Source organism: Tamandua tetradactyla, chromosome 13 (assembly GCF_023851605.1).
Source record: "Tamandua tetradactyla isolate mTamTet1 chromosome 13, mTamTet1.pri, whole genome shotgun sequence".
In the NCBI taxonomy this organism is placed as follows: domain Eukaryota; kingdom Metazoa; phylum Chordata; class Mammalia; order Pilosa; family Myrmecophagidae; genus Tamandua; species Tamandua tetradactyla.
The window spans coordinates 56,256,649-56,283,472 of NC_135339.1; the positions used below are offsets into that span (position 1 = coordinate 56,256,649).

At 39.7% G+C, this 26,824-nt stretch overlaps 1 protein-coding gene across 2 annotated transcripts; it reads right to left on the bottom strand.

The window, feature by feature from the left end:
* Positions 1-4,344: 4,344 nt before the first annotated feature.
* On the bottom strand, positions 4,345-26,824 carry LOC143654033 (cytochrome P450 2C18-like). Of its 2 annotated transcripts, none has more exons than XM_077125494.1 (9): positions 26,716-26,824; positions 20,423-20,585; positions 16,394-16,543; positions 13,401-13,561; positions 12,030-12,206; positions 10,445-10,586; positions 9,809-9,996; positions 6,457-6,598; positions 4,345-4,993 (listed from the first exon to the last, which is right to left on the bottom strand). In XM_077125494.1, the coding sequence occupies exons 2-9, from the start codon at positions 20,541-20,543 to the stop codon at positions 4,812-4,814; spliced, it is 1,263 nt and encodes a 420-aa protein (XP_076981609.1). In that variant the 5' UTR covers positions 20,544-20,585; positions 26,716-26,824; the 3' UTR covers positions 4,345-4,811. The 2 variants fall into 2 exon arrangements, with proteins under 2 accessions (XP_076981609.1, XP_076981608.1); XM_077125493.1 differs by lacking the exon at positions 26,716-26,824 and adding an exon at positions 22,152-22,372.

Sequence of the window (26,824 nt, forward strand, 5' to 3'; positions counted from 1 at the left end):
GAAAGGGGGAAAATTCAACTTCTCCAAGTTGAATTCTTGATATTCTCACAAGCAGTGTGAGCAATCAAAGCTATAGGCTGAGCCCCCAATCTTGGGGTTTGTTCATATGAAACTTAACCCCACAAAGGATAGGTCAAGTCTACTTAAAATTTAGGCCTAAGAGTCACCCCCAAGACAACTTCTTTTGTTGCTCAGATGTGGCTTCTCTCTCCAGCCAACACAACAAGCAAACCCAGCACCATCAGCATGTCTACGTGGGACATGACTCTCAGGAATGTGGACCTTCCTGGCAATGTGGAACAGAAATCCTGGAATGAGCCAAGACTCAGCCTCAAGGGATTGAGAAAACCCCTAGAAAGAGTTGAGACTCAGCATCAGGGATTGAGAAAACCTTCTCGATCCAAAGCGGGAAGAGTGAAATGAGACAAAATAAAGTGTCAATGGCTGAGAGATTCCAAACAGAGTTAAGAGGTTACCCTGGAGGTTATTCTTTAAATAGACGTCACCTTGACACATTAAATAGATGTCACCTTGTTAGTCAAGATGTAGTGCAGAGGCTAGAAGGAAATGCCTGAAAACGTGGAGCTGTGTTCCAGTAGCCATGTTTCTTGAAGATGATTGTAAATGATATAGCTTTCACAGTGTTACTGTGTGATTGTGAAAACCTTCTGTCTGATGCTCCTTTTATCTACCTTATCAACAGATAAGTAAAGCATATGGAATAAAGATGAATAAGAGGGGACCAAATGTTAGAATAAATTTAGACTGAAATGCTGGTGATCAGTGAGGGGGAGGGGTGGGGGGTATGGTATGTATGAATTTTTTCCATTTTCTTTTTATTTCTTTTACTGAATAGATGCAAATATTCCAAGAAATGATCATGATGATGAATTGCAGCCATGTGATGATATTGTGAATTACTGATTATATATGTAGAACAGAATGATCAAAAGTTACGATGTTTGAGTTAGTTTGGTGTTTTTTGGTATTTTTAAAAAACATTTTAAAATTAATAAAAGAAAAAATAATTTTACTGACTAAAGTAGAATTAACACAGAACAGCAACAAAAATTTAAGTGATCAAAAGGCAAGTTTTAGCCAGGCACTATATATGGCTGCTAGTAACAAAGGGAGAGTGTGGGAATGGAGAGACAGAAGAAGGGAGAGTGACCTACAGGAGTTGTTTAGGGTGGGGTGTCCTTGGGCCATGTCTCATTGATTATGCAAGCCGGAGAGGGAGGATGACTCTGCAGAAGCATGGCTATCTTGCAAAAATAAACAAACATGGTGTCCGCAGGACTTGTTTCTCTTCTGCAGGGACAAAGGTCTAAGTAAGCCCCATGAAGGATTATTGGTGTGGTGGCCTGATGCCCAGGTCCCCTCCTAAAAGTCCGTAACAAATCTGCTGGATCAAGGAAAAGTTTCAGAGACTAAATGATCTGCCATAGGGGGAGGACTGTAATTACTGATGCAAAAGGATTTTATCTTAAACTCTGACCTTAGAAATACGAGCTGTTAGGCCCCTATAATGATTAACTAGAGACCTGATGTTCTCATACTATGGAATGTCTCTGTTCTAAAAATGTGTATAGCCTTGTGCACTTCTGTTCCCTTTGTGGAATGCTCACAACTGAAATGGCCACCACCCGAAAAATCTTCTCTGGTACGAAATTCGCAATGAAATTCACATCTGCTTCTGTGCCTGGCTTGATTTTTCCATCTCACTACAACCCATGTCCGTCATCTACAAGAACTTGGCCTGGACTAGCCCAGTTGGTACATCAGCCTGACTGTTTTTCTGTTTCCTCTTTGTAGTTCCCGCATAAAAAGAACGTTCAAGCATATCAAGTGGATTAGTGAAGCTAACAACCGTTCCATTTTCACATTCCCTCCTTTTTATCCCCAAAAAGACCAAACACAGTGGGTTTGTGATTTTATAGGCTGCCACCCAAAAGCTACATGGGACAGGGAAAGAAGTGAGTGGCTTTTAGAGGCATGTGGCTTATTGTGTGAAGATAAAGACAGGTCAGAGGAGTAGGATAATGACTAACATGATCAGCAGTGAGACAAGGGAATACAACCGGGAGGCGCTAGGCAGACCCACTGATTGATTCCCAAATGTCTCTGGGGTTTCCTGTTCATGCCATCAAGCCATTTGGCTTGCTTGAAGATATTTTGGATGATGAATGGGACTTGTCTGGTGATATTGACCCAGAAGGATTTATAGGCAGCAGCCCAAATACCACCTTCTTCATCTGAAAGATAATCTAAAGCTAGTCGTTAACATCATTAATAATGTCTTATTTGAGAATAATGTTTAATCAGATATAACTAGACACATTTTGGCCATTTTATGTCTTACTTTATCGTACCTGGCTTACAGGGGCTCAAGCCTTCCTGGTGACTAAGGGAGTCACTTCCTGACAGGCATAGGAACCATATGTTAACTTGGGGATGGCAAGAAAGAAGATTTCATCCAGATCTATAGGTATTATAAGTGAAATCTGGTGGTGAGTTGGCTTGGCTTCCTATTCTTGAGAGGTTTTTAAAGACCAGTCTGAGATTCCTTATGAAAACTTCAGCAAAACAAACTTAAAAAGGCTCATGAGATAAATCATATTCTTGCTACACTTATGTAAATAATCAAGACGAATCTAATGAAACCTGTCTGATTTTCTGATCAAGAATAATCTTACTCTGGTTATCTTTGATAAAAAGGTTGAATTACAGTATCACCCCCAAAATATGTTCTTAATCAATTCCTGTGAGTATGAAACAATTGCAAATAGGACAATTGTTTTTTTTAATTAGTTATTTTTAATTAGTGTGTAGCACACTGATTGAAGGATTTATGAAGAGAAAATCACCAGAAGGACTAAGAGGCTGGAAGTCACCAAACGTGGAGATCAGGGAGGACATTAGCATTGTCATGTGATGGAAACGCCAAATGCACAAGGATTACCAACAGCCAGCCCAGAACACCACAGTCCTAAGAAGAAAGCTTCACCTTACTGAAACCTTCAATTTGGACTTCTCCCAGCCTCAAAATCAGGAAGCAAAAAGTTCCTGTTAAGCCAATTCATTTTGGGATATTTGTGATTGCAGCCCAGAAACCAAGTCAGAGGTGACTATAGAGAGAAATTTTGTTCCTTCAACAGAAAACTAAAGCACGCTCTTGGGGATTATCAAATTCTACTCCTGTTCATTGTCTTTGAGTAATTTTGTGCCCCTCTATTAACTGCAGATAACTGCCTGGTTTATTACCTACCTAGTAACTGGACCAGACCCTGTCTTCATGCACAGTGTGTTAACGCTTAACTTCTCACTTCTCCCAGGTTCCTTGGATATCAGCTGACAATCTCTCTAGAGGAATGTTCCCATATATTCCCTCACCCTCCTGAGAGAACATCACTGAGAACTAAAGTGTGATAGCCGAAATCCTTACCAGGACTCAAGGCTGCCTTGCAGCTGGCCTTGCCCCATGATTTGAAGCACTGCAAGCTAAACACAACAACTTAACATACACATTGAAGGTCTCATTAATGCATCAGACAAGAGTTCTCCTTGGCAAGCTGCTTAACTGAGTCACTAAGGAAGACGAGCATCCCCTTTTGAAGAAGCCAGAATCTAAAAGAAATGACAATTACTGCCAACAATACTAAGAGGTTCAACTGGTTTTCTAGGAAAAGTAGCATCAGAAATCCTCCATAGACCATTTTTAGATGATGCTTCACCACACTCAGATATATGACCCTCGGAGTTGTTCAGTGATGAACAAATATCATCATTTTGAGCAAAAGGAGAGACTTACAGTGTTGAATTTTACCTGAACCTTGTGATCCAGGAAAACAGTGTAAGATGAGAAATCCCCTACTCACTAGGTTACTGTCTAAGATGGCCTTAACTTCTCCTTAGCTTACCTAATCTTTACATAAGCTTCTCCTTGTCTCTAGGCCCCTGACCTCCCTCACCTTGACCTTTGCAGAATCCACATACAACATATTCTACCTGGGCTCAACCGTACACTCAGGAGATGATCTCCTTAATGGACACACCTGATTGCTTGACCTCCCCCTTCAGTACTCTTCCCTTTGCTCATTCAGTGCTTGAAAACTGTCTAGCCCCCCACTTCAGGGGAACTGTGTTCTCTTTTTCTTGGTGATGACGACCTTTCTAGTGACATCCTCTCTGCTTTGAATAAAGTGATCTTTGCCAGTGCACTGAGCATAATTGTTCAATGCACTTTTTTCTTCAATAATAACTAGGCTTGCATTTTGGTTAGAAAGGAATAACATACAGGATACATGATTAAACAATAGAAAAAGACACATTATTACACTGTCATATCTGATATGAAAAGTAATTAAAATATTTATGGGATAGGTAGGCAATAACAATGGTGGGAAAGAATGGGTAAATCATTAATATAGTGCAAAATATCTGAGAATAACTTTCTTCATATTATATAACCTCTCAATATACCCTTAGATATTGTAGCCACTGCCCCAAACCTTTTATTCTCCTCTCCAATCAAACTCCCAATTACCCAAGGGAACACTCAGGCAGCAAAATAGTAAGGCACATGGTTTCTAATACAAGGGCAGAGATTGGAGTATAGGAAGTAACTTTGGCAAGTGAAAAATCAGAAAAATATCATTAACGGAGGTGAACATTTCACTAGATAATTAATGATGATGGGAAACAGGGCAGGAAAAGAATCCAGAAAAGGTGTCCAAGGTAGTGGGAGGCACAACACCCCAGAGGAGGGGTAGCTGCATACAACAGAACACACGCAGTTGGTCTCCCCTTCTTCAGGCAGGAATGAAGCAGAGCTGGAACAAGGGTGGCACTTGGACAATCCCAGTGGAAGCTGGGGTGAGGTCAATGTCCTTAGGCTCAACCACAGATTTCAGGGTGAAATTCTGTAAAATGGTGGTCAGGAATAAGAACAGCTCCATGCGCGCCAGGCCCTCCCCAGCACAAATTCGTTTTCCTATAAAGAAAACAAAAATTATTTTCTCTTTGAAACCTGTTTCTGAAATGGCACCAGGTGAATCCCCATAACTATTTCAAGAATTACTAGGTGAGTGTGTCAGTGGATGTGTGGATGGATGGGTGTGTGGATGGATGGATGGATGGATGGATAGATGCACTTCCTGCCCTTACCTTCCATAATCTTTGCTGAGTGCTTGCCCAACAAAAAGAATTTAAATAAACATTCACATAATGAAACTGTTCAGCTTTTGGGATTTGGGCTTTCCAGAATGACCCACAAATTGATCTGTCAAAGGGATGGAGCAGTAGAGAAATGAAAGGGGCTGTGCAATTGTGTTGCTCCTTCTATTTCTGGAACAGAATTTAACAAAAGGTTGAGACCTGTCATGTGATTTCTAAAGGTCCTGTCAGACTACTCCACTCCCCTATTTAAACATTTTACATGGCTCCCCTTACATGGTCTATAGGATTAGTTTCTAATTGTGAGGCGTTCATATTCTGTCCCCTGTCGTGGAGCCCATGCTCTCTCCTTCCACTCTTCCTACCCTCTACCTGCAGGGACAGCCACACTCAGCACTCACCAATTCCCAAATAAGACAGCCAGTGGTAAAATTAATCTCATTCTGTTCCATTTGATTGAAATGCACAATTCCCCTCCTCTACCACTGCCTTCAGGACCCAGCTTCAATTTCATTTCCTGTCCTCTGTGAAAATCTCTCTGAATCCCTCTGTCAGTAGAAACGTTTCTTCTTGGGGTTTTCTTCAGTTTCATACTAAACTTTCCATTGAAGCATGGATCAGCCCAAGACATAATTCTCCTATTGTTAGTCCTTCTCCCCTGCTGGAACATGGAACCAGAGGGCAGGAACTGTTCCAGTTTCTTGGTATCCACAGTATTGAGCCCAAATCAGGCACTTAAATTCCATGGAATTCAGGATATTTCCTGGTCAGATTTCAGTCTGAGAGGTCACTGTAGAGGTGGGCCCTCCAATAACCAGGTAGGATGATCACAGTTGGTGGAACATTTCAAGTCTTAGAGATCATCACAAGTGTCCTGCCTCACTCACAGGCTGGTCTGACCCTTGAAGGAACGTTGGGACCATACCTAGAGCTTAGCCTATGGCAGCCACATAGATGGGTCTCAATGAAGTTGATGAGGGAGCTCACTCTTCAGAGCAAAAAAGAAAGGCTTAATAGTGCTGAGCTCCTAGAAGGATCACCTGGGGACTGAGTGCAGTTACTCCAGACTCCTGCTGCCTTGCCATTGTAAGAAATAAGGCCAGGCCCCTAGGTACCACTGAGCTGGTCCTATAATGAAGAGGTGTCATGAAATAAGAAAGAGCTGGGGCATTGGGAATGGTGCTTAGGAATACCATAAAGAGCAGTCCTGACAATTCCAGAGAACCCCTCCTTTTCTCCAAGAAGTCTATTGTTTCAGATGGATAAAAGAAATAGTCTTGCCTGCTGAGAAAGCCATGAAGTAGTCACTCTTCTTAAAGTTTCCACTTTCATCCAGGAAGTGGCCAGGGTCAAACTGACCTGGGTTGGGGAACTCTTTGTTGTCATGCAGGACAGAACTCAGTGATACTAAAACAGTTGTGCCCTGGAATGAACAGAGACACTTCATTATAAGGAGCACACGGAGCTGGAGGTATCACTGAAAATCACTAGCCCGATAAACTTAATTTATAAATAAGAAAACGTATATCCAAGTAGAGGAAGTAGCATTCCCAACCCCATAGAACAATTAAACACCAGAGCCTGAACTATACCCCAGGTATCCTGGGTTCAGTTACAAAACATATTCCCAAATTCTCATTCCATATCCCAAGATAAAGTGATTTCTATAAAGTCATACATTCAATTAAAATAAGACTAATCAATCCAATATGGAAAAGAAAGTCTTTCAACAAATGGTGCGAAAACAATTGCATATCCACATCTTCAAAAAGTTTATCAACCCATACCTGACACCATACACAAAAATTAATTCAAGATGGACCTAAACTTAAAACCTAAAACTACAACACTCCAGAAGAAAGAATTAGAGAATGTTTGTGACTTAGCCATAGACAAACTTATCTTAGGACACAGTAAGCAGTACCTATAAATACACAAATTGATGAATTAGACTTTTCTAAAATCAAAATAGTCTGTCAAAAGATATGGTTAAAAAAAATTAGGTGGCTCAGTGGCAGAATTTTTGCCTGCCATGCCAGTGACCCGGGTTCAATTCCTAGAGCCTACCCATGCCAAAAAATAAAAATAAAAAAATAGGTAAGGGTCAATGGGGAGAAAATATCCACAATACATATTTAACAAAGGATTGCTATCTAAGATATATAAATATCTCCTATAACTTAATTATAACAAGACAAAAAATTTTAAAATGGGCAAAATACTTGAAGAGAAACTTCAGAAAAGAAGATATTACCAACAAGTACATGAAAAAATGTTAAATATCATTAGGCCCTAGGGAAATGGAAATTAAACCTTAGTGAAATGCCTCAACACACCAGCCAAAATAGCTAAAATCAAAAAGACTTACAACACCAAATATCAGGGAGGGTGCGGAACCAGAACTCTCACATATACTTTCTTTTTGTTTGCTGTATGGTGGGTTCACATTTCTTTATTTTCCCACATCAGTATCTCGTTATTGCAATCGCCTTTGTTGGTTTTTGCTTGTTGGTTGAATTTTATTTATTTATTTTTGCTCATTTGTTTGTTTTGGGGGAAGTGCATGGACTAGGAATTGAACTCAGGTATCCCACATGGCAGGCAAGAATTTTACCAATGAACTACACTTGCACCACACTCCTATATACTTTTGAAGTATAAAATGGTACACCCAATAAGGAAAATTTCCTATAAGTGTCTTATAAAACTAAGCATACACCTAATGTATAGTCCAGCAATTCCAGGCTTGATAATTACCCAAGAGAAATGAAAAATTGAAAGACAGGAGAAAGAACAAATTGTTTAAAATGTCCCCATACTGGAGAAAGTCTTGGTGTCCACCATGAGGAAAATGGATAAATAAGTTGCATATATTTATGCAATGGAAAATCAATCAGGAATACCAAGAAACAAAGTATTCATGCATACAATAATATGTTGAATCTCAAAAGCATTATCCTGAATAAGAAGCCTTACACTTCTTGCCTACATACTTACTGTGCTGATTTGAATCTATTATGGACCCCACAAAGCCATGTCCTTTAATCTTCATTCAATATTGTTGGCTGAGAGCATTTTGATTGTTCCCACAGAGATGTGACTCACCAAATTGTGGGTAAAAATTTTTGATTAGCGCGAGATGGGACACCACCCATTTCAGGTGCGACTTGATTAGTTTAATGGAATCCTTTAAAAGTGGAAACATTTTGGACAGAGTCCATTTTTAGAACAACGAAACAGAGGCCACACAGCCCAAGACCTTTGGACATGAACAAGGAAAATGCTCCCGGGGAAGCATCATGAGTCAAGAAACCGGGAGAGAAAGCTAGCAGATGTCACAATGTTCACCATGTGCCTTTCTAGTTGAGAGAGATATCCTGAATGTCACTGGCCTTCTTGAACCAAAGTATCTTTCCCTGGATGCCTGAGATTGGACACTTCTATAGCCTTGCTTTACTTGGGACATTTTCATGGCCTTAGAACTGTGGACTTGCAACTTAATAAATTCCCCCTTTTACAAGCCATTCTGTCTCTGGTTCATTGCATTCCAGCTGCTAGCAAGGTAGAAAACGTACATATGGTAGAATTCCACTTATATGAAATTATACAACTATTCTTTGGTTAAAGAAAAAATCACAAAATTCTTTGTGTAGAGTAGAGACCAAAAGGACAGGCATGAGGGAACAGTTTAAGATGGTAGTAATTCTTTCTATGCTTTGATAAGGTTCTGAGGAAAAAATGGTGAATACATTTGTTACACTTCATTGAAAGACACAAGTGTGGTTTCTATAGTTCATGGCATGTAAATTTTTCCTCAACAGTTAAAGAAAGGACTTCAAACAAATAGGGAACTGTACTAAATGATACCACACTGAAGTATTTATGGGTAAAATAAACTGATATCTTTAACATACTTTGCAATGCATCAAATATAACAATCATCGATGGATGCATATAGAAACGATGAAAAATATGTGATAAAACAAATATAATACATGTTAGTTGTAGGATCTGAGTAGGAGAGAGGTAGATTTTCACTGTATAATTCTTTCAAAATCTCTGTTATAACATTTTCATAATAAATTGATGGTAAAAATTTTTAATAAGTGATCATATTGTACATATTGTTTTACATTCAGCCCTTTTCAGTTAGCAGTGTAGCATAAACACATTTATTTTTCTATTAGGAAAGCTCCATATCATTCTCCAAATAGCTGCATAGTATTCCATGACATGGGTGTACCAAAATTCATCATATCTCCAATTGTGGATATATGGAATTCACTTTCACACATGCTAAATATGTGATTCTCAAATACAGTAAATAGTGGGTATATATTTTACAACTTGTAAAATGTCATGTGTTCAGAGGAAGGACAGTTAAAAAGCTATAAAAATTTAGGAAGTTATTAAGAACTCCTGTATTCAATACATTCCAGGCATGATGAAGTTAACAAATAGACTCCTGACCTTCTACATCTGCCCAAACCAGTCTTCTAGCAACATTCCAGAATGACTCACTCTTCCTTCCATTTTGTTATAGTTGAGACCTGACTGAATTCTTGCAATTATACCATGCCAATGGGCACTTCAAGGGCATTGGCAGGGAGTGAAGGAAACACACTAGACTCACCTTGGGGATGAGATACCCTCTAAACTGAACGTCCTGTGTCACCGCACGGGGCAGGCTGGTGGGAAGGAGGTCAACGAATCTCTGGATCTCGTGCACCACGGCGTCCGTGTAGGGCATGCTGCTCCTGTCCTGCATGCAGGGGCTGCGGTGTCTCCCAACCACACGGTCAATCTCTTCCCGGACTTTAGCTGATGAGACACAAGTAAAAGTCGATGGGAAACGAAAAAAACACCACTATCCCAAAGACTCTCAATGCAGAGTCAGTATATTATGATTTGCAGATGAAGAGCTAAATTTAGCTTTTTAGGCAAGTATGGGGTTCATAAGAGATACCCAGACCATATGCCCAGCAGAAGAACACCTGAACCTGGACTGGTTCTTTTCTTTACCAACAAATACCCACTCCTACGTCAGTCTGTGCCTGCCCCAGCCTCCATCCCACGGAGTCAAGACCTGCATCACAGCTGAGAGAGTTGTCACTTTTCCTAAGACCCACACATTTTTTTTTCCTCTTTGTTGCAGAGTGACTTTGTCACCATTGGGAACCACTGAACAGATGAAGCTGGAGATACATAAATTCATAATGAGTCTTTCTACATTGGGACTATCATGACTTGCTCATTTCTACTGTCATACCTGTGACCTCTGGATGTTTCAGCAGCAGTAGGAGTCCATATCTCAAGGTTGTGCTTGTTGTCTCTGTCCCAGCCACAAAGAGATTAGTTGCTGTGATTACCAAGTTCTCAATGAAAAATTTAGAATTCTGATTGTGCCTTTCCTATGAATAATGTGATACAATTATGTTACAAATTAATTTGCCAGCATATTTAATCACAATTCATTTAAAGTTACTCAGGAGTGTAAAATTCAGCAAAGCTAAAAATTAGAGAATGTAATATTAGAAGAAACTGTTGTTTAGTCATTCTTCTGAAATTATCATTATTTTACACATTATAAATCTGCATTTAAATCTTCTGTATCCCCACCTCTTCTTTTGTCTTTGTAAATATTTACTTTTTTAAATGTCCTTTGTAATTATTTTAGAAGTACTTGTGATGGAAAGAGATAAAACAGTGTCCAACTGTTACATAGTGACTGCAAAAATTAAATTTTAATTTGTCACCCAACCCTCAACACACCCTCACACAGCCAGGCTTGGTTTATATAATTAAATGTGATTATGAAATGATTAAATATCATTTTTAACAATGAAATATAAGGGTAAAGATGTTGGTTTCACACGTCCTCCTTCTTTCAACATGCGTGTGAGGATGAAGGTGGGACAATATCTTAGGAAGGTTGGAGGAAAGGGGAAAGCATCCAGGTACATGATGCTATTACTGAGGTATTGAACTGGACTTGGGCATGTTGCTATGGAAGGAACACACCTGACACGCATGGGGTCACTGGTTCACTTGACACCTTCAGAATCAAGCAAGCTAAGCAAGCACAGTGTTATCTCAGCTTCTACCACATTCTCTGCATCCCCAAACTTGTGAGAATTTCCATCATGCCAAAATGAAAAATAATCTAGCTATCCTTTAAACTTCATTCTCCCAGAACTCCATACCCTTCAGAACACCAGAAATAGTTTTCCTCAAACACCTCCATGTTTGTTCAAACTGTTATCTAAAAATAATCTAAGATTTCCAACCCAGGACTCAAGTTTCTTCAAAAACACCAACCTCTGTTCAAACTCCTATTTTAGGAAACCCATTTAAACCTCCCTCTTCCATCTCTTTGATAGCCGACACCTCTGGACCTCTATTGCCCATGTCACTGGAAATCCCCTCACCTGTTCCTCATTTTCAATTTACATCCTCATTTTCTTTCAATTTCCTTTCAATATCTAATCAAAGCTAGGGATATACAAGTAGACGTCCTAGGTTATGCTCATTGTTCTTACTCTCCCATACACTATCTCCACTCATCACTGGATAGCATACTGAATTGCATTTCATAGTTGTGCTCATTTCTCCTAAAGAGTACAATGTGCTTGATTATAACTACCTTTTTTCCATTTATTATCAACACCTCCAGATTAGGCACAAGGATTCCTAATTTTTAACCATTCACATTTTAAAACCCATGTGATACATGGTACTGACCCTACAGCAAGGTCTAACTACTTATCAAGTAGTGTTTACCAACTCAGCTAAATGTACTGGACTTATCAATGAATTATATAAACTTGATAGTCAACCATTTGTTCACATCCTACCTTTTCCATTTGGATCAGGAAACAATCAATGTAGTCTTGAGGATTGTTAATATCCAGGGATTGCTGGTGTTCCTTTACTTTCTCTAAAATGAAATTATGTAAGTAATCCATATTTTTAAAAAACTTATTATGACGTCCTGGAAAAATATGTATGAGGATGGGAAACATGTTGCAGACCTAAAAGGGGAAAGTCTCATTTATTCAATGAAAAAGCATTCGAGCACAGCCATATATACTAACCATTATGCTAGGCAATCGCCTATTGCTTGAGAGATAACTTCATACTATATACACAAAACAGTTCTGAACACTGACAGAGTATTTAATGGGGGCATCATAATAAATGATTACAATGTCATTTCCTTCAATCAATTTTCACATTCCTACATCAACATTTTCACAGTAATCCTGAGAACGGGATGGCAGTAATTACACGTGATCCAAATTTTACAGATAAGGACAGAATCTAACACAGTTTTGGGAATTTGTTATAGAACACAAAATTACTCACTGCTCCTTGTACTTAAGGCAATCACTAATACTATACTTTAAAAATGAGAAGGGTCCAAATATATCACAAAATGGAGTTCCATACTTTATACTTGAATTGGCCTTGGACCAAGAGATTAAGTGATTTCTATGGGAGTCACACCATTAATTGAAGTTTAGGAACAGTGCAAGACATAGTATTTCAGGAGAGGGTAAAAGTGTGATATGTACCTATAATTCATACTCACACACCACCATTTGAGCATCCCTGACCCATTTCTGGACCCCTGGTAGCTAGGGCACCAATGGTAGCACGTTACTCTCTAGTCATATTTTACATCTTTATATAAGTATCTGTTGCCCCAAACTTCCCTTTTCTCCACATCACAAAGTAGGGTGTTGCAGTCCTGCATTACAACCAGGTAGAACATTATCCCTGCTTCACAGTAGAAGAGTAAAGACGTCTGATTAGGGGACCTGTGAGGTGTTCACAAGGATTGGATGCTCACTGAGGACTGTAGGCATGTGCCTGGAGAGCCCAGAGTCATCTATGTGGACATGGGGACAATGGACACAGTGAAAACATCACCAAATAGGGAGCCAGTGGACTTGGCTCCATCCCTAGTTTCCACTCGAGCTTCTTGCATGACCTACCTTAAAACTTTGCTTAGCATTTCTGGGCATTAGTTTCTTTATTCATAACATTCAAAGATTGGAATAAACGATCACCAGAGATTTTCTAAGACATATACTCTATCACTTTAAGCTCTGAGCAATGTTTGTTGTTCAGATACTGTATATCATAGCTTGGTCCGCAAAGAATTTTGAATTTTCCAGCACAAGAGCATAAATAGTTCCTGAAGAAAAAGGCCTTAACCTCACCTGGATCCATTGTGAGCTCAAAATCTTGAAATTCTCATTGAATGTGTTCATTAAATTAAGAAAACACTCATCATTATATTCAAAGCGATTTTTAAAAATGATGGAGCAGATCACATTGCAGGGAGCACATGCCAGGATAAAAGTGGGATCACAGGGAGAACCTAAACAGATAGAAATATTTTTATTAATTAATAGAAAGAATATAACTTATGGTTTATTGAGATAACAGTACATTTATCTGTTAGAAGTTCTGAAGTAATTACCACCTGAAAATCCCATTTTTTAAAAGGGCTATTAAAGCAAACATATCCTTTTACCCCAAACTGAACTAACTGTTCCATCCTAACCAATGCATTGATATTTTCCAAACATCCACTTAACTCATCTTTTTTTTTTTTGACTTTCAGGAGTGAAACTAGGGTGAGACGAGCAAAGCATTCCTCTTGAGTACAAAATTTAAGGAGGCAGCAAAATCTCAGCAATTAGGAAAAATCTTATTTTATGCAATATTTCAAAAAATCAAAATTAATGCCAAAATAAATGACAAAGTGAATATCAACAATTTCTGTTTACTTAATGGTCATATCTTTCATAAGATAAAGGTAGTTGTAATATTTCAAACTGAAAACTTGGTAAATTACAACTCATAATTCCAAGATAAATATTTTATTTATAACAAAAACAGAATTTATCCTAATTTTACTTTCTTGATTTTAAAGGAAGCAAAGCCATCAATAATATTTTCATTAAAACCATTAGCCATTAAAGAGAATAACCATCAAAACCTCAATATAGGGGGTGGGCATGTTTTCTGTGGCTTCAGGCTCCAGTATGGCTCAGCCTGGCACTGCTGACTTACTCACACTATCTGTAACCCTGTGAATCTGCAGGCAAAACAAACACATATTAAGTGAAGCTATTTTTAATATCCCTTATGTGGATAAGAAGATGGCAGCAGAGGGAGCTACTGCCCCACAATAACAGCTCGCCCACAGGCAGAAACAGTCTGAAACAACTTTCTGGGGCTCTGGAGGCCAGGGGAGCGCTCCTTAGCACTCAGGGAAGAGCAGGACAAAGAGACTGAGAAACTGCGGTAAAAAACTGTTGAGTAACTTTTGCACAGCAGCCAGGTGCCCACACCCCACTCTCGAGGAGAGACAGCAGGGATCTGGTCCCTGACTAGTTCTGCAGATGAAAATGGACATCAAAACCCTTTTCCCGAAGAATGGGGTGAGAGAGGGTATGGCTGAGCACTGATCACGGCTTTTGATCAGCAAATTGAGTCTCTGGGTCTCAGCTCTGAACTGCAGTTTCAGTCCGCCCTGCACAGGGAAGAACAACCATTGTTTCAACCCGCCCCTGATAGAAGCAAAGAGATGGAGGTTTAAAGATGAGGGCTTCCCAACACTGCAAAGTTCACTGCAGTCTGCCATCTGCTGGGCCAACCATGAAAGTGCAGCTCTGGGAAGCTGACCCAAAGGCTTTAAGGCCCCTTTCCTGACTCCGCCCAGGGCTTTCTGGCACTGATCTGCATCCCCTTCGTGGGTCCCTGCCCCTGCCTTAGCTGGGAAATCTTCCCTGGGAAAGTCCTCTCCAGGGTGACCCTCCTCCCACAATCTGCCCTCCAGGTAAAAGCTGCTAGAGCCAGACACAGTGAGTTGTTGTAAGTTGTCACATTTGTCCATAATTTGGGGTTTCATTTTCATTTTACAAATGAACTAATTTAGGCAAAAAATGTAGTAGAGTGAATCTATAAAATGACATTGTTGTGAACAACCATTCAATAATCTGAGATGTAAAAGAACTAATTCTTACAATCCATACATGTAGAAAGAATTAGATGACTTGAGCTATTATGCATTGTGAAAAACTATTAGACATTGAAGAGTTAACTGGCCTTGTGCCAGCTTCCCTTCTAGATTATTTAAAAATAAAAAAAAAAAAGACCGAGCTTCTAAAGAAAGTTGTATGTTACCTAAAGGAGATATTTTGAAAGGATTTGAGACATTTCTTTATGTTTCTCAGGTGAAAATTTTCCTTACACCCTTTCTTCTTACTTACTTACACCCTTTCTTCTTACTTATTTCTATTTACTTAAAACTAAGGATGGGCGCATTTGAATTCCAATATGATAGTCAGAATCACAGAATGAATCAAACCTCGGGCGCCACTGAACTCTCAACAAAGTCTTAGAGTTGGCAATAGGAGGGAAATAATCATACTAATGTTCTCATTCATAATAGCCAACAAATACAGTTAAAAACAAAAATAATTAAGCTGAACTGAGAACACAGTTAAATTTCAAACAGTGAGGAGATGGTAAGTACTATGAGTGGCAGATTAAATCTTATCAGAAGTAATGTTCTTACACCAGTATTATGCATGCGTATCTTTCATAACTTTCCATATATTCTTGAAATATATGAAACAGAACAGTAGTGAATAATTAAAGCACTTATATTACTAATTTATTATTTTAAAACTATGCTCTTCAAGGATAGCTCTAACCTGTCTGTTTTTGGAGGATCAGCAAGCTTAGAATGGTTTTTATATTACTTAGTGGTATATTTTAAATAGTTACAGGTCCAATGTCACAAAGTACAAACATGATATCCCTCATTTTGCCTCTTGGTTCCAAAGCCTAAAATTCTTACTTGCTGGCCTCTTATATGTAATATACTGGTTGGCTGGCCCAAGATTTTGTTTGCCCCTGTATTTGGTGATAATAAAAATATATCTCATAATTTCTTACATTCAGGATATTCTGAGTAAAAAAAATCAAAGCTTGAATAATGATACAAAGAAATGAGGCTTTTATATCCTCACTGTACCTACAATCACACGGGCACCCACATAGAGAAGCTTCCTGCCCCCCAGCTGAGGGCTAACTTAGCCATTCCTCAGAAAGGTCAGCAGCTGCTGCAGTTCTCCCCAGGCCGTAGCAGAGGAGACATGAGTGTGGTGAGGTCGTGACAGAGGAAAGAGTCACCCACCGTTGGTCTTCCTCAGCTCCTCCACAAGGCAGCGGGCTTCCTCCTGGACGCGGTCCTCAATGCTCCTCTTCCCCATCCCGAAGTTCCGCAGGGTCATGAGCGAGAAGCGCCGCGTTTGCTTCCACATTTCTCCACTGGTGAAAAGGATTCCTACCAGGATGGGAAACAGGAGAAAATCCTCCCTCAAAGGTGTGGGGATCAGAATAATGGCCCCGCACGTCTCCACCTCCTAAACCTGGAACCTGTGACCATGTTACCTGACACGGCAATGGGATTTGTGGATCTGACTATGTTAAGGCCCTTGAGTCGGAGAAAATATCCTGGTTTATAGGGTAGGTGTAATCTAAACATACAAGTCCTTAAATGCTGAGAGTTTTTGCCGGTTGTGGTTAGAAGATGTGCCTACAGAAAAGTTGGATACATTCAGACTGTAAGATAACAAATGTGTGAAGTTTTAAGCCATTAATTTTGGGGTAATTTGTATTAGCAGGCATAGAAATCTAGTACAATATGGTGTTCCAGGAAAGAGGTCCTAGGAGGGAAGACCTGGCTGGCATGCCCATGTGCCAACCTCTGCCAGAGATGCTCCAACTGGCATTTGTAATGGTCCCACCACCCACAATACACACACATACTACAGGAGGCCTCTTTCCTCCATTGTCATATCTAAACCTCATCAAACCAAAAGCAATACTATTGTCCCCACTGAACAGATGTGACACTGAGGCTCAGAGAGGAAAATACCTGGCCCAAGGTCTCACCATCAATTCTTTGATGAATTCTCTCCTGAAATCTGATCAACCAGAAATTTGCACTGGAGGAGGATTTTCTGCAGGGAATTTTGCTGAGAAGGGGTAAGTTTACTCAACCCTTGCAAAGACATTTTACTCTTACTCCATATTTTTGAATTTGTAAGGGCCAAGTAAGCTTCCTTCAGGCAGGAGAACAGGAAATTTTGCAGGACAGAGCTATGAGAACTCTATGGAGGAGCAACTCCCATCTCTCCTCAGCTGTCAGGAGCTGGGCAGGTTCACTAGGGATCCAGGTCTGAACAGTACAACCAGCTCCAACATTATCATGTCCAGTGCTGTCCTGCCTACAAAACAGGGCCTATCTCATTCAATCCTCAAAGGAGACCTGGGAAATGGGTGCTAATACTATTCCCATTTTTACACATGAATGTGTAAGACAGAGAATCATGAAGGAACTCACCCAAAGTTACACAGCTGCAAACGCAGACCAGATAGTCAAGGAAGCCATATAGGTGGACTCGAGGGTCTGCCTTGTCAACCATGGTTATAGGATGCCAGTTCCAAAAGGAGGGGAAACTGCTTCATGTGACCATTAAGATAACCTGGTCCCACATCCACCCTAATCTGGACTGAACAAATGCCCATTTTAAGAACTTTTAAGGCTACTTGCTTAGCTCCACTCCACATGGTAAATTTTATTCATCTTTTCATAACAGATGATTTAAGACCAGGTTAGGGAAGTTCTTGGTCTTAGTGTAATTGGTGTAAATAATTTCAGTGTAAATAGCCTGCAACTATCACAGCTCTCATTGGTCCAGTCTAGGGGCAGGGAGGGGTACTTAAGGGAGGGACAAGATAACCTCCATCCTTTCTCTGGTCATGCCCCACCATTCTTTGCTTCTACTTAATCCTCTCCTTCTACCTCTTTACCCTTATCCCTAATTGTCCAAAATTAAAAACTGAGTTATATTTTCCCATGTTTCGAAAGGATCCAATGATCTCTGGTGGAAGATGGTGGAGTAGGAAGCTATAGAACTCACTCCTCCTACAAAAACAGCTACTGGACAGGCAGAAACCGTCTGAAACAACTGTTCTGAGGCTCTGAAGGCCAAGGGAGCACTCTACAGCATCCAGGGAAGAGCATGACAAGGAGATTGAGAAGCTGTGGTTACAAAAAACTGAGTAACTCTCTTGAAAGTGGTAGCCAGTAGCCATCCCCCTCCCGCGAGGTTTGTCGCCTCGGGTCTGGCCCCTGGCTGGCTGCTGCAGATGGAGAGAGACCTGGAAGCTCCTTCCCAGGAGCGAGAATGGAGTTGTGTGTGTGGCAGCGGAGGGAAAGTATAGATGGCGGAGGAAAAAGTATCTGAGGAGGGCCATCTGCTGGGCAGGAGAGGAAAATGCAGGCAGTCTAATTAATGGGAGAAACATTTGGAAACCACATTTCCAATAAGGGGTTTTCTTTTTCTGTTTGTTTTGGATGCTTTATGGTGGGGGTCACATTTCAGTCTTTTTCCATGTGAGTATCCCCTTGTGCAGCACCATTTGTTGAACTTCTGTTTGTTTTGGTTTTTCGTTTCTTTGTTCGCTTGTTTGTTTGGGAAGTGCATGGGCTGGGAATTGAATGTGTGTCTCCCACATGGAAGGCAAGAATTCTACCACTGAACTAACCCTGCACCCCCACTGTAAGGGTTTAGGATCCAGAATATACAAAGAAATTCTATAACTCAACAATAAAAAGCAACTCATTTTAAAAATGGGCAAAATGCTTGAATGACATTTTTCCAAAGAACAAATACAAATGACTAAAAAGCACATGAAAAGATATGCAACATCACAAGCTAACAGGAAAATAAAAATCAAAACCATAATGGGTCATCATTTCACACTTACTAGAAAGACCACTATTAAAAAATAACAGAAAATTACAAGTGTTGGAGAAGATGTGGATGATTCATTCATTGGCAGTTCCTCAGGAAGCTAAGAATAGAATTGTCTTATAATCCAGCAATCCAGCCTTATAATTAATGTTATTAATTATATACCAAGAAAACTGAAAGCAGAGATGTGAACAGATATTTTCACACCTACATTCATGGTGGCATTATTCACAACTGCTAAAAGATGGGAACAACTCAGGTGTCCATCAACCAATGAATGGATAAACCAAGTGTGGTACATTCATGCAATAGAATATTATTCAGCTATCAGATGGAAAGAAGTTCTTCTACAAGGTTCAGCTGTAAGAAGGAATGAAGTCCTGTTTCATGTGACCACATGGATTAACCTTGAGGATATTATGTTGTGTAATAAGCCATACACAAAAGAACAAATACTGTGCAATTGCACTACTATGAACTAATTATAATAAGTAAAGTCACCGAGTTAGAATCTAGAATAGAGGTTACTAGGAGGTAGAATGTGGATAGAAAATGGGGAACTTATGCTTATTTGTGCCGAAATTCTAATTAAGTTGACTGTAAAAGTCTGGAAATGGATAGGGGAGGCAATGAAAAGTCATTGTGAATTTAGCAGCACTGAACTATGTGTATGAATGTCATTGAAAGGGCAAGTTTAGGGTCATGTATGTCACTAGAAGGAAAGCTAGAGGATAAAATATGGCACTGTAGAGCACAGTGAGCCCATTGTGGATGATGACTCCGGTTAATATACAAACAAAAGAATGTTCTTTCATGAACTCTAACAGGTGTCCATCACTATTACAAGGTGCTAATAATAGGGTGGTATATGGGAAAAATATGTCCAATGTAAACTATGGATGACAGTTAAGAGTAACATTTAATATTCTTTCCTCAATTGCAACAAAGGTACTAAACAATGCTAAGTGTCAACAATAGGGGGCTAAAAGGGATATGGAGTTCTTCTTTTTGGAGTAATAAAAATGTTCTAATATTAATTGTGGTTATGGATGCAAAATTCTGTGATTTTATTGAGAACTATCGATTGTATACTTTGGATGGATTGAATGGTATCTGAATTTATCTCAGTAAAAATGCTTATTAAAAAATCTTGGGTGGTGGTGCGATGGTGGTTCCGCAGGCAGAATTCTCATGCACCATGACAGAAACCTGAGTTTGATTCCTGATGCCAGCCCAGCAAAACGAAAAAAAGAAATAAACTAAATTTAAAAAATCAGTATTCTATTAGTGGATCGTTTCCTGCTGTGTGGTATTCTGAGATTTGAATATGAATTTAATCTGGTCTTGTGTGTGCTACTACTACTACACACACACACACACACACACACACACACACCTACCAAGTCCTTGTTGAGCTTTTTCTAGCACTGTGGAAGTTCCCCTTCCAGAAAACATCTCTCCATGGTCAATCAGAGCTTCCTTCACGGCTTCATACCCATGCAACACCAAGGTGGGCTTCATGCCCAAATGCACTGTGAACACGGGGCCATAGACTTTGGCTAGCTGGGAAATAAAAAAACAGGGAAAATGTTAATCATAAAGGCATCTCTTTGGCCTGAAATGGTTGTATGTAATTCAGATTGATATCACTTTGAACCACTGATTTCTTAATCTGTACCCACAATATCAAACATTTCTTTTATATATAGACTCCATAATCTGTTATTCACGGGATGCCCAGTGTGTGCTAGACATAAGTCTAGGAACGTGGTAGAAACCCTATTCCAATCATGCTTTTAACAAACTCTCAAGAGAAGGTTATCTATCCCTATTCTACATATGACAAAACTGAGATTGAGAGAGTTTATGGATCTGACCCAGGCATAACTCTAAAAAAGTAGAAAAGCAGAATTCAAATCCTGTTTGGCCCAACTAAACTAAGGAATGTGTCATCTCCTGGTGCCTGCCTGGGAACTAGTGCCCAAGCTGACAGTCCAGAATCATCAGGAAGTGCTTTCAAAATGCATGTTGCTGGGCTCTGGCCCCTGAAATTCAGATTCAGTAGAGCTATGATGAGCCCTATAAAACTCTATTTTAAATATTCACCCAGACCCAGTTTGAGAACCCCCGGTGGGACCAACGCAGAAAAAGTATGAGGACAGCGATGGTTGTTTAGTTAAATGCAGCTACAGGAAGACAACTTCTTCCCTCCTCCAGCATCTGCACCCCAGAGCCCTCTGCAGGATATGTCACCCCCTGATTGATTAGCTCACTTCCTCTGGCACTAAAGCCTGGCTCTTTCCTTGATTTCAACCATAATTTTCATCCTTTGAAACGTTTTTTGTAACAAATCTCAACAAAACACACTGCTTTAGAGGCAGTCTGAGGAAATGGGGCTGGGGAGGCCTTTGCAAAGAGATCTCTTTTGAAATATTTTAAGGTGTCATATTAACAGTTACAACTGCATATATATAAAATCACAAGAATAATGCATCCACACTGAGTTGGAAAATCATTACTTATGTGATTAATACATGCTAAGCAATTTACCACACCCTTTAACATTAAACTCCCAAATGGTTTATTGCATGGAAGAGGCAATAAAAGGTTTTATTTAATATAAAAGAGTGTATATACTATAGAGTTTGTAAACAATAATGATTGACTTAAAGCCTGGTTTCTTTATGTTATCACCATGCCCCCAGGAATTCTATACAATATCAGTGATTGAATGCATCTCCCTGCTGGGAACACTGTTCCTAACCTTCCCAGCTTCTTGATACACCAATGCAAGAGGAAATACACCTTTTTGAACAAAAATATACAAATCACAGAGACTGCCGTTCCATAACCATGGAAAAATCATTGAAAGCAAAGCCCTAATGTGGCCATTTCGCACATCACTGTTTCTATTCTTTCGATCTATGCTTTCTATGTCTTACTTCCCTAAACCACATTACTTTATTCAATTACGGTTGACAATGACCAGTCTGAAAATTAGCATTACAATTACTCAGTAATACAATGATCCTTTTAACAATTGGCTTCTGGGAACACATTTCATTTAGCAGTGCAGAGCTATGATACTTTCCCCTTCCAAGCCACTGAAAGAGCTTCAGGCATACTTACATTGCCTAGGGATTTGCTGAAGTTCTTCAGATTTAACTGGAGGAGATTTCCAATAATTGGAAGAGGAGTGGGGCCAGGAGGGAGCCTCCCTCTCCCATAGCTCTGTTTCAGGAGTGAAAGGAGGACCAAACACGAGAGACACAGCAGTAGGACCAAAATTGGATCCATCGGAACGTTTCCTTTCTCCTACGGCAGCTGGTAAACTTGGAACTGAATGCCTTATAAACACCCAGTGCCCCCTTGACCTGTGCTCTACCAATCATTGCAGTGGCTGATCACCTACATCAACTTAGGTCTTTTCCAAGTGGACTTTGGCTGGCCATTAAATATAAAATGAGTGCATCTCTACGAATTTGGAGGAAGTATAAAGTACAGAAGATTTTAGTTAAGAAAGAAAAAGAAAACCTGTTTTTCTCAAAAGAGAGGTTTCAGTTGAGTGGATGTTCTTGAGTTATCCCAAATATTATCTGGGTTTTATCTGAAACTCAAATGTACCTGGATGTAGTGTATACTCATTTGCAAAATCTGGCAGCTTTAGACAGAAATTCAGGCATTGATAAATTTATTAATAATCTCCCAGATGATTGCAATATGAGCAAGGATGAAGAACCACTCAGTAGAAGAGATGACTATTTTTATTAAATGCTAGTATTCTGAATTCTTATGATGACATATTAGGATGAGATAATATTTAGAGCAAAACATGTGATTAAGTCCTTGCTTTTAAAAAAGGAATCTTTCTCTTACGTCTTCAGCTAAAACTGTAATGCCTTGTCCTTGAAAATAGATATCTTTTGAAATATTATAAGGTGCTATTGGATATATTAAAAAAATAGCAAGAATAATGCATTCACACTGAATGGGAAAAATTGTTTTTTGCATAATCACTATGTGTTAAGCAATTCTCTACACGCTTTCCCATTGAACTCCTCAGATAAACCTGGAGAATGAGTATCATTGTATTTATTTTATAAATGAGGGAAAAATATGGAGACTTTCCCACTGACAACTAGTGCAATGCAGGGATTTGAACTAGCCATTTGGGCCCCATTGAAGGGCACCATCTAATGCATCCTAGCTGCCAGGAGCACAATATTAGTAAACAAAAATCATCAGTTACAATGAAAGTACCACCCACTTATGCCTTTCACACCAAATTCTGATACACTGGGTCACAAGTGCTCATAAGAATCCAAACAAACAGCCAAGGGGCTGATTGCTCCCTTCCCCATCACAGTGGAGTTGAAATTAGCTCAGCCCAATATAGAGAGACCTGGCTTCAGAGAAAGTCAGCGGGGAAGACTGAGAGACAAGGGCTTTTCCCCTTCCCAGTGTCCTCACCAAACCCCACCAATGACTTCTGTGAAGCAAGGAAAAGAGGTTCTAGGGAAACAGCACTATGTGGCCTTAGTGGGGAGATGGGAGACAGGGAATACTCCCTCCACGTGCTGACCTGGGAGACAACACGAGGGACCCTGGTGAGCTAAATGTAACACAACTGAATCCCAACACTTCACACCAAGCTCCTAATGGTAACACAGATTTTGTTTTCAAAGATTTTTTTTTTGTAAAGGACTGTAAGATTTGTTTTCAAACATTTTGAGAAATTATTTTTAAAATACAATATTACTTTGGTATTTTCAAAGTGTTTTTATCACATATTACTACAAGGAACTGGGCAATGTACAAAGCATTTTTACATCTTTTATCTCTTTTGGTCATCAAAATGGTTACCTCCAAAAACTATTCCCATTTTTAGAGGTGATGAAAGAAAACCTCAGGTATTCAATGCCTTCCCAAGAACACACAATCTGTGAAGGGCAGAGGTCAGGCTTGGACCCAATCTCTGCACTATTGGATTTTCCAATCCTGGTAACACATTAATTTAAGAGATTAACCAATATTTTCTGAGAATCTTATCTAACACAGTACTGTATAATTCATTACGAATTGTAACTTTCAAAATAACAGTAACTGTTAAGAATGCAACACCAGTTGGTTAAAATGTAATTTACAAAAGTTTGGAAAAAACAAATTTACTAGCTCTCTTTAGAGCAATCTTTTCTTCCCTGACTACTGAGTCTCTGCTCTGCTTTTCTCTTCTTGAAGTAATGTTCCTTCAGTATCCTATCACAAATATTTCACAACTTTAGGGACCTCAGAGATACTGTAGTCAAATCCCTCACTATCATTATTAAGTAACTGCTGAGTCGGCAAGGTGAAGTAAAAACGATGCATCAGAACAAGGACAAGTACTTGAAATCTGGGTTTCCAAGCTCCACACACTGGCATTGAGACCCTCAGCACCTTTCACAATCAGCTCACAAGAACCCAACAGCCAGCTACAGAATATTGGAGAAGTCTTCCCTGGAAATCTAAATATCCCCAGAGAAACAACTTCCATATGATGATATTTAGATAGAAAGGGTCCATCTAAAGTGGACAATGAATTGATCTTTCTATCCCTCTCTTTAGGGATATTTGGGCTATGGCCATTCTAATTTTTCCATGTTGGTAAGGTCTGTCAAAAATATAAAGTAGGGAGATGGAACTATCTGATGTTCTAGAGATGCTGGGCCATCTAGGTTTCATGAGTTAGGTGGTCCAGGGACCTATTTGGAGGTTGTAGGTCTCTAGAAGGTCACTCTAGTGCATGGAACCCTTGTGGAATCTTACAAATTGCCCTAAATGTTCTTTAGGGATTGGTTGGAATGGTCCTGGTTGGGGGTTAGCAAGTTATGATAGGTAGCAAGGTCTAACTGTCTCATATTGCTAGGGAGATTTACACCCATAGGAATCATGTCCCACATAGAGGACAGGACACACCTCCTGAGCTGCCTTAGAGTGAGAGGTCACATATGAGCAGCAAAAGAAGCTCTCTGTGGGTGACTCTTTGGCCTAATTTCAATTAGGCTCAGTCTATCCTTTCTAGGAATAAGCTTCACAGGGGCTATTGATAAAGAGTTATCAATAATATGGGATAGGGAGGTGGAACTATTTGATGTTCTGGAGAGGCTGGCCCAAGACATCTCCATTTTGTAAAGAGCCAACAGAGCCAACAGAATACACACAGCAGGAGAACTTTGGAGATACATAAAGAAAACACCCAGGGAAGCCGTGGAAGAAGTCTGGAGAAAAAGCTGGCAGATGTCACCATGTGCCTTTCCAGCTGAGGGAGAAACCAGAAACATCATCGTCCTTCTTGAACCAAGGTATCTTTTCTTGGATGCCTTAATTTGGACATTTTCATGGCCTTAGAAATGTAAACTTGCACTTAACACACTCCTCTTTTTGAAAGCATTTCCATTTCTGGTATATCGCATTTTAGAAGCTTACAGACGAGAACACTAGGATACCGTGCTTTCTGCTCCCCACCGTTCACGTGGACCCACGACTTAGGGGCAGGGTAGGGTGGTGATGATGGGAACAGACTCCTGAGCCACCTGTGGGTTTGACCCTAGATCTAGGACTGACTGTCCTTGGGACACTGGCAACATCAGTGAAAGTCTCTGTGTTCCAATGTTTCCATCTGTTAAATGAGAATGGATTGTTACTGTCCTTACCTCACTGGGTTTTGATAAGTCTAGAATCAATCGAGGTGTGTAAACTGTTTAGAACAGTACCTGGGACATAATCAACAATTCCCTATGTAACAGACAAAAATGATTTACTTTCTCATATCAGATCATGATATAGATGCATCGTGATTTATTTAAGCAGTCTCCTAGTGAAGAACAGGTAAATTATTTCTCACCTTTATCTCAAACTCCTGCAATGTATATACTTCACATATTTCTTTGTGCACATACTGAATATATCCAAGAAATGAATCCTAAGAATTTGAATTACTACATAGATCAAGTTAAACTGTTTAAATTTTTAAATGTGATGTATTTGTAAATATTTTAACAATGCTACAGGATTTTTTAGGGTATTTTTTAAGATACGTTCTACAAAAATCATGCAGGAAATACAAATTTCCCATATACCCATCTCTATTAATGAATACTTTGCATTTGCATCTACCCTAATAGAATTACAATATTGAGTGACTGATTTCAACACGTTCAGAGCTCTAAGATCACTAAGTGATCTGCCTGCACGTAGAAAGTGCTCTACATATGTCTGTTGACTACAACAGGTCTTTTGGGAGGAGAAAGGTGCCAACAGAAAATGAAAACATGGGATAAACGGGCCCAGGAGATGCAATATGAGGAGGCTTAGGACAGAAACGGTTACAATTTCCAATGAGATGGTCAGAGTAGGCTTCATTAGAAAGTGACAACTGAACAAAGTACCAAAGGGCCTTTTCCAACCATCTCCTCAATAATACTCTATATGATAAAATGCTGTTCCTCCTTATCATTCAAGTAGGTGAAATATAGTCAGTTATATATTTCATTTAGCTTTTTATGGGTTTTTTCATATGCTCACTAATCGTCTGCATTTTCTTTTCTGAAACGTGCCTACGGAAACCATGACTCTGCGGTTGAATTGTCCTTACCGCGATACTGTTAAGTTACAAACATCAAGCTGCAAGATAATGTGACTAACATGGACCCACCTGAGTAAATGGCCGCCCGTCCACAGCACTGGGCACACGTGTGCCTGTGTGTATGTGCTCCAGCCAGCCCTGGTCTCCTCTGGGATGAGAGCTGGGGCAGAGAAGGGGC

Bases quoted from the DNA above. Each gene is read 5' to 3' on its own strand.
- LOC143654033 (XM_077125493.1), bottom strand. From the start codon at position 22,319: ATGGATCCAATTTTGGTCCTACTGCTGTGTCTCTCGTGTTTGGTCCTC. The intron at 13,562-16,393 runs GTGGGTGACTCT...CTATCTGTTTAG, and splicing joins GGAGCTGAGGAAGACCAACG to GTTCTCCCTGTGATCCCACT. The intron at 9,997-10,444 runs GTATGACAGTAG...GTGTCTCATCAG, and splicing joins GAAACATCCAGAGGTCACAG to CTAAAGTCCGGGAAGAGATT.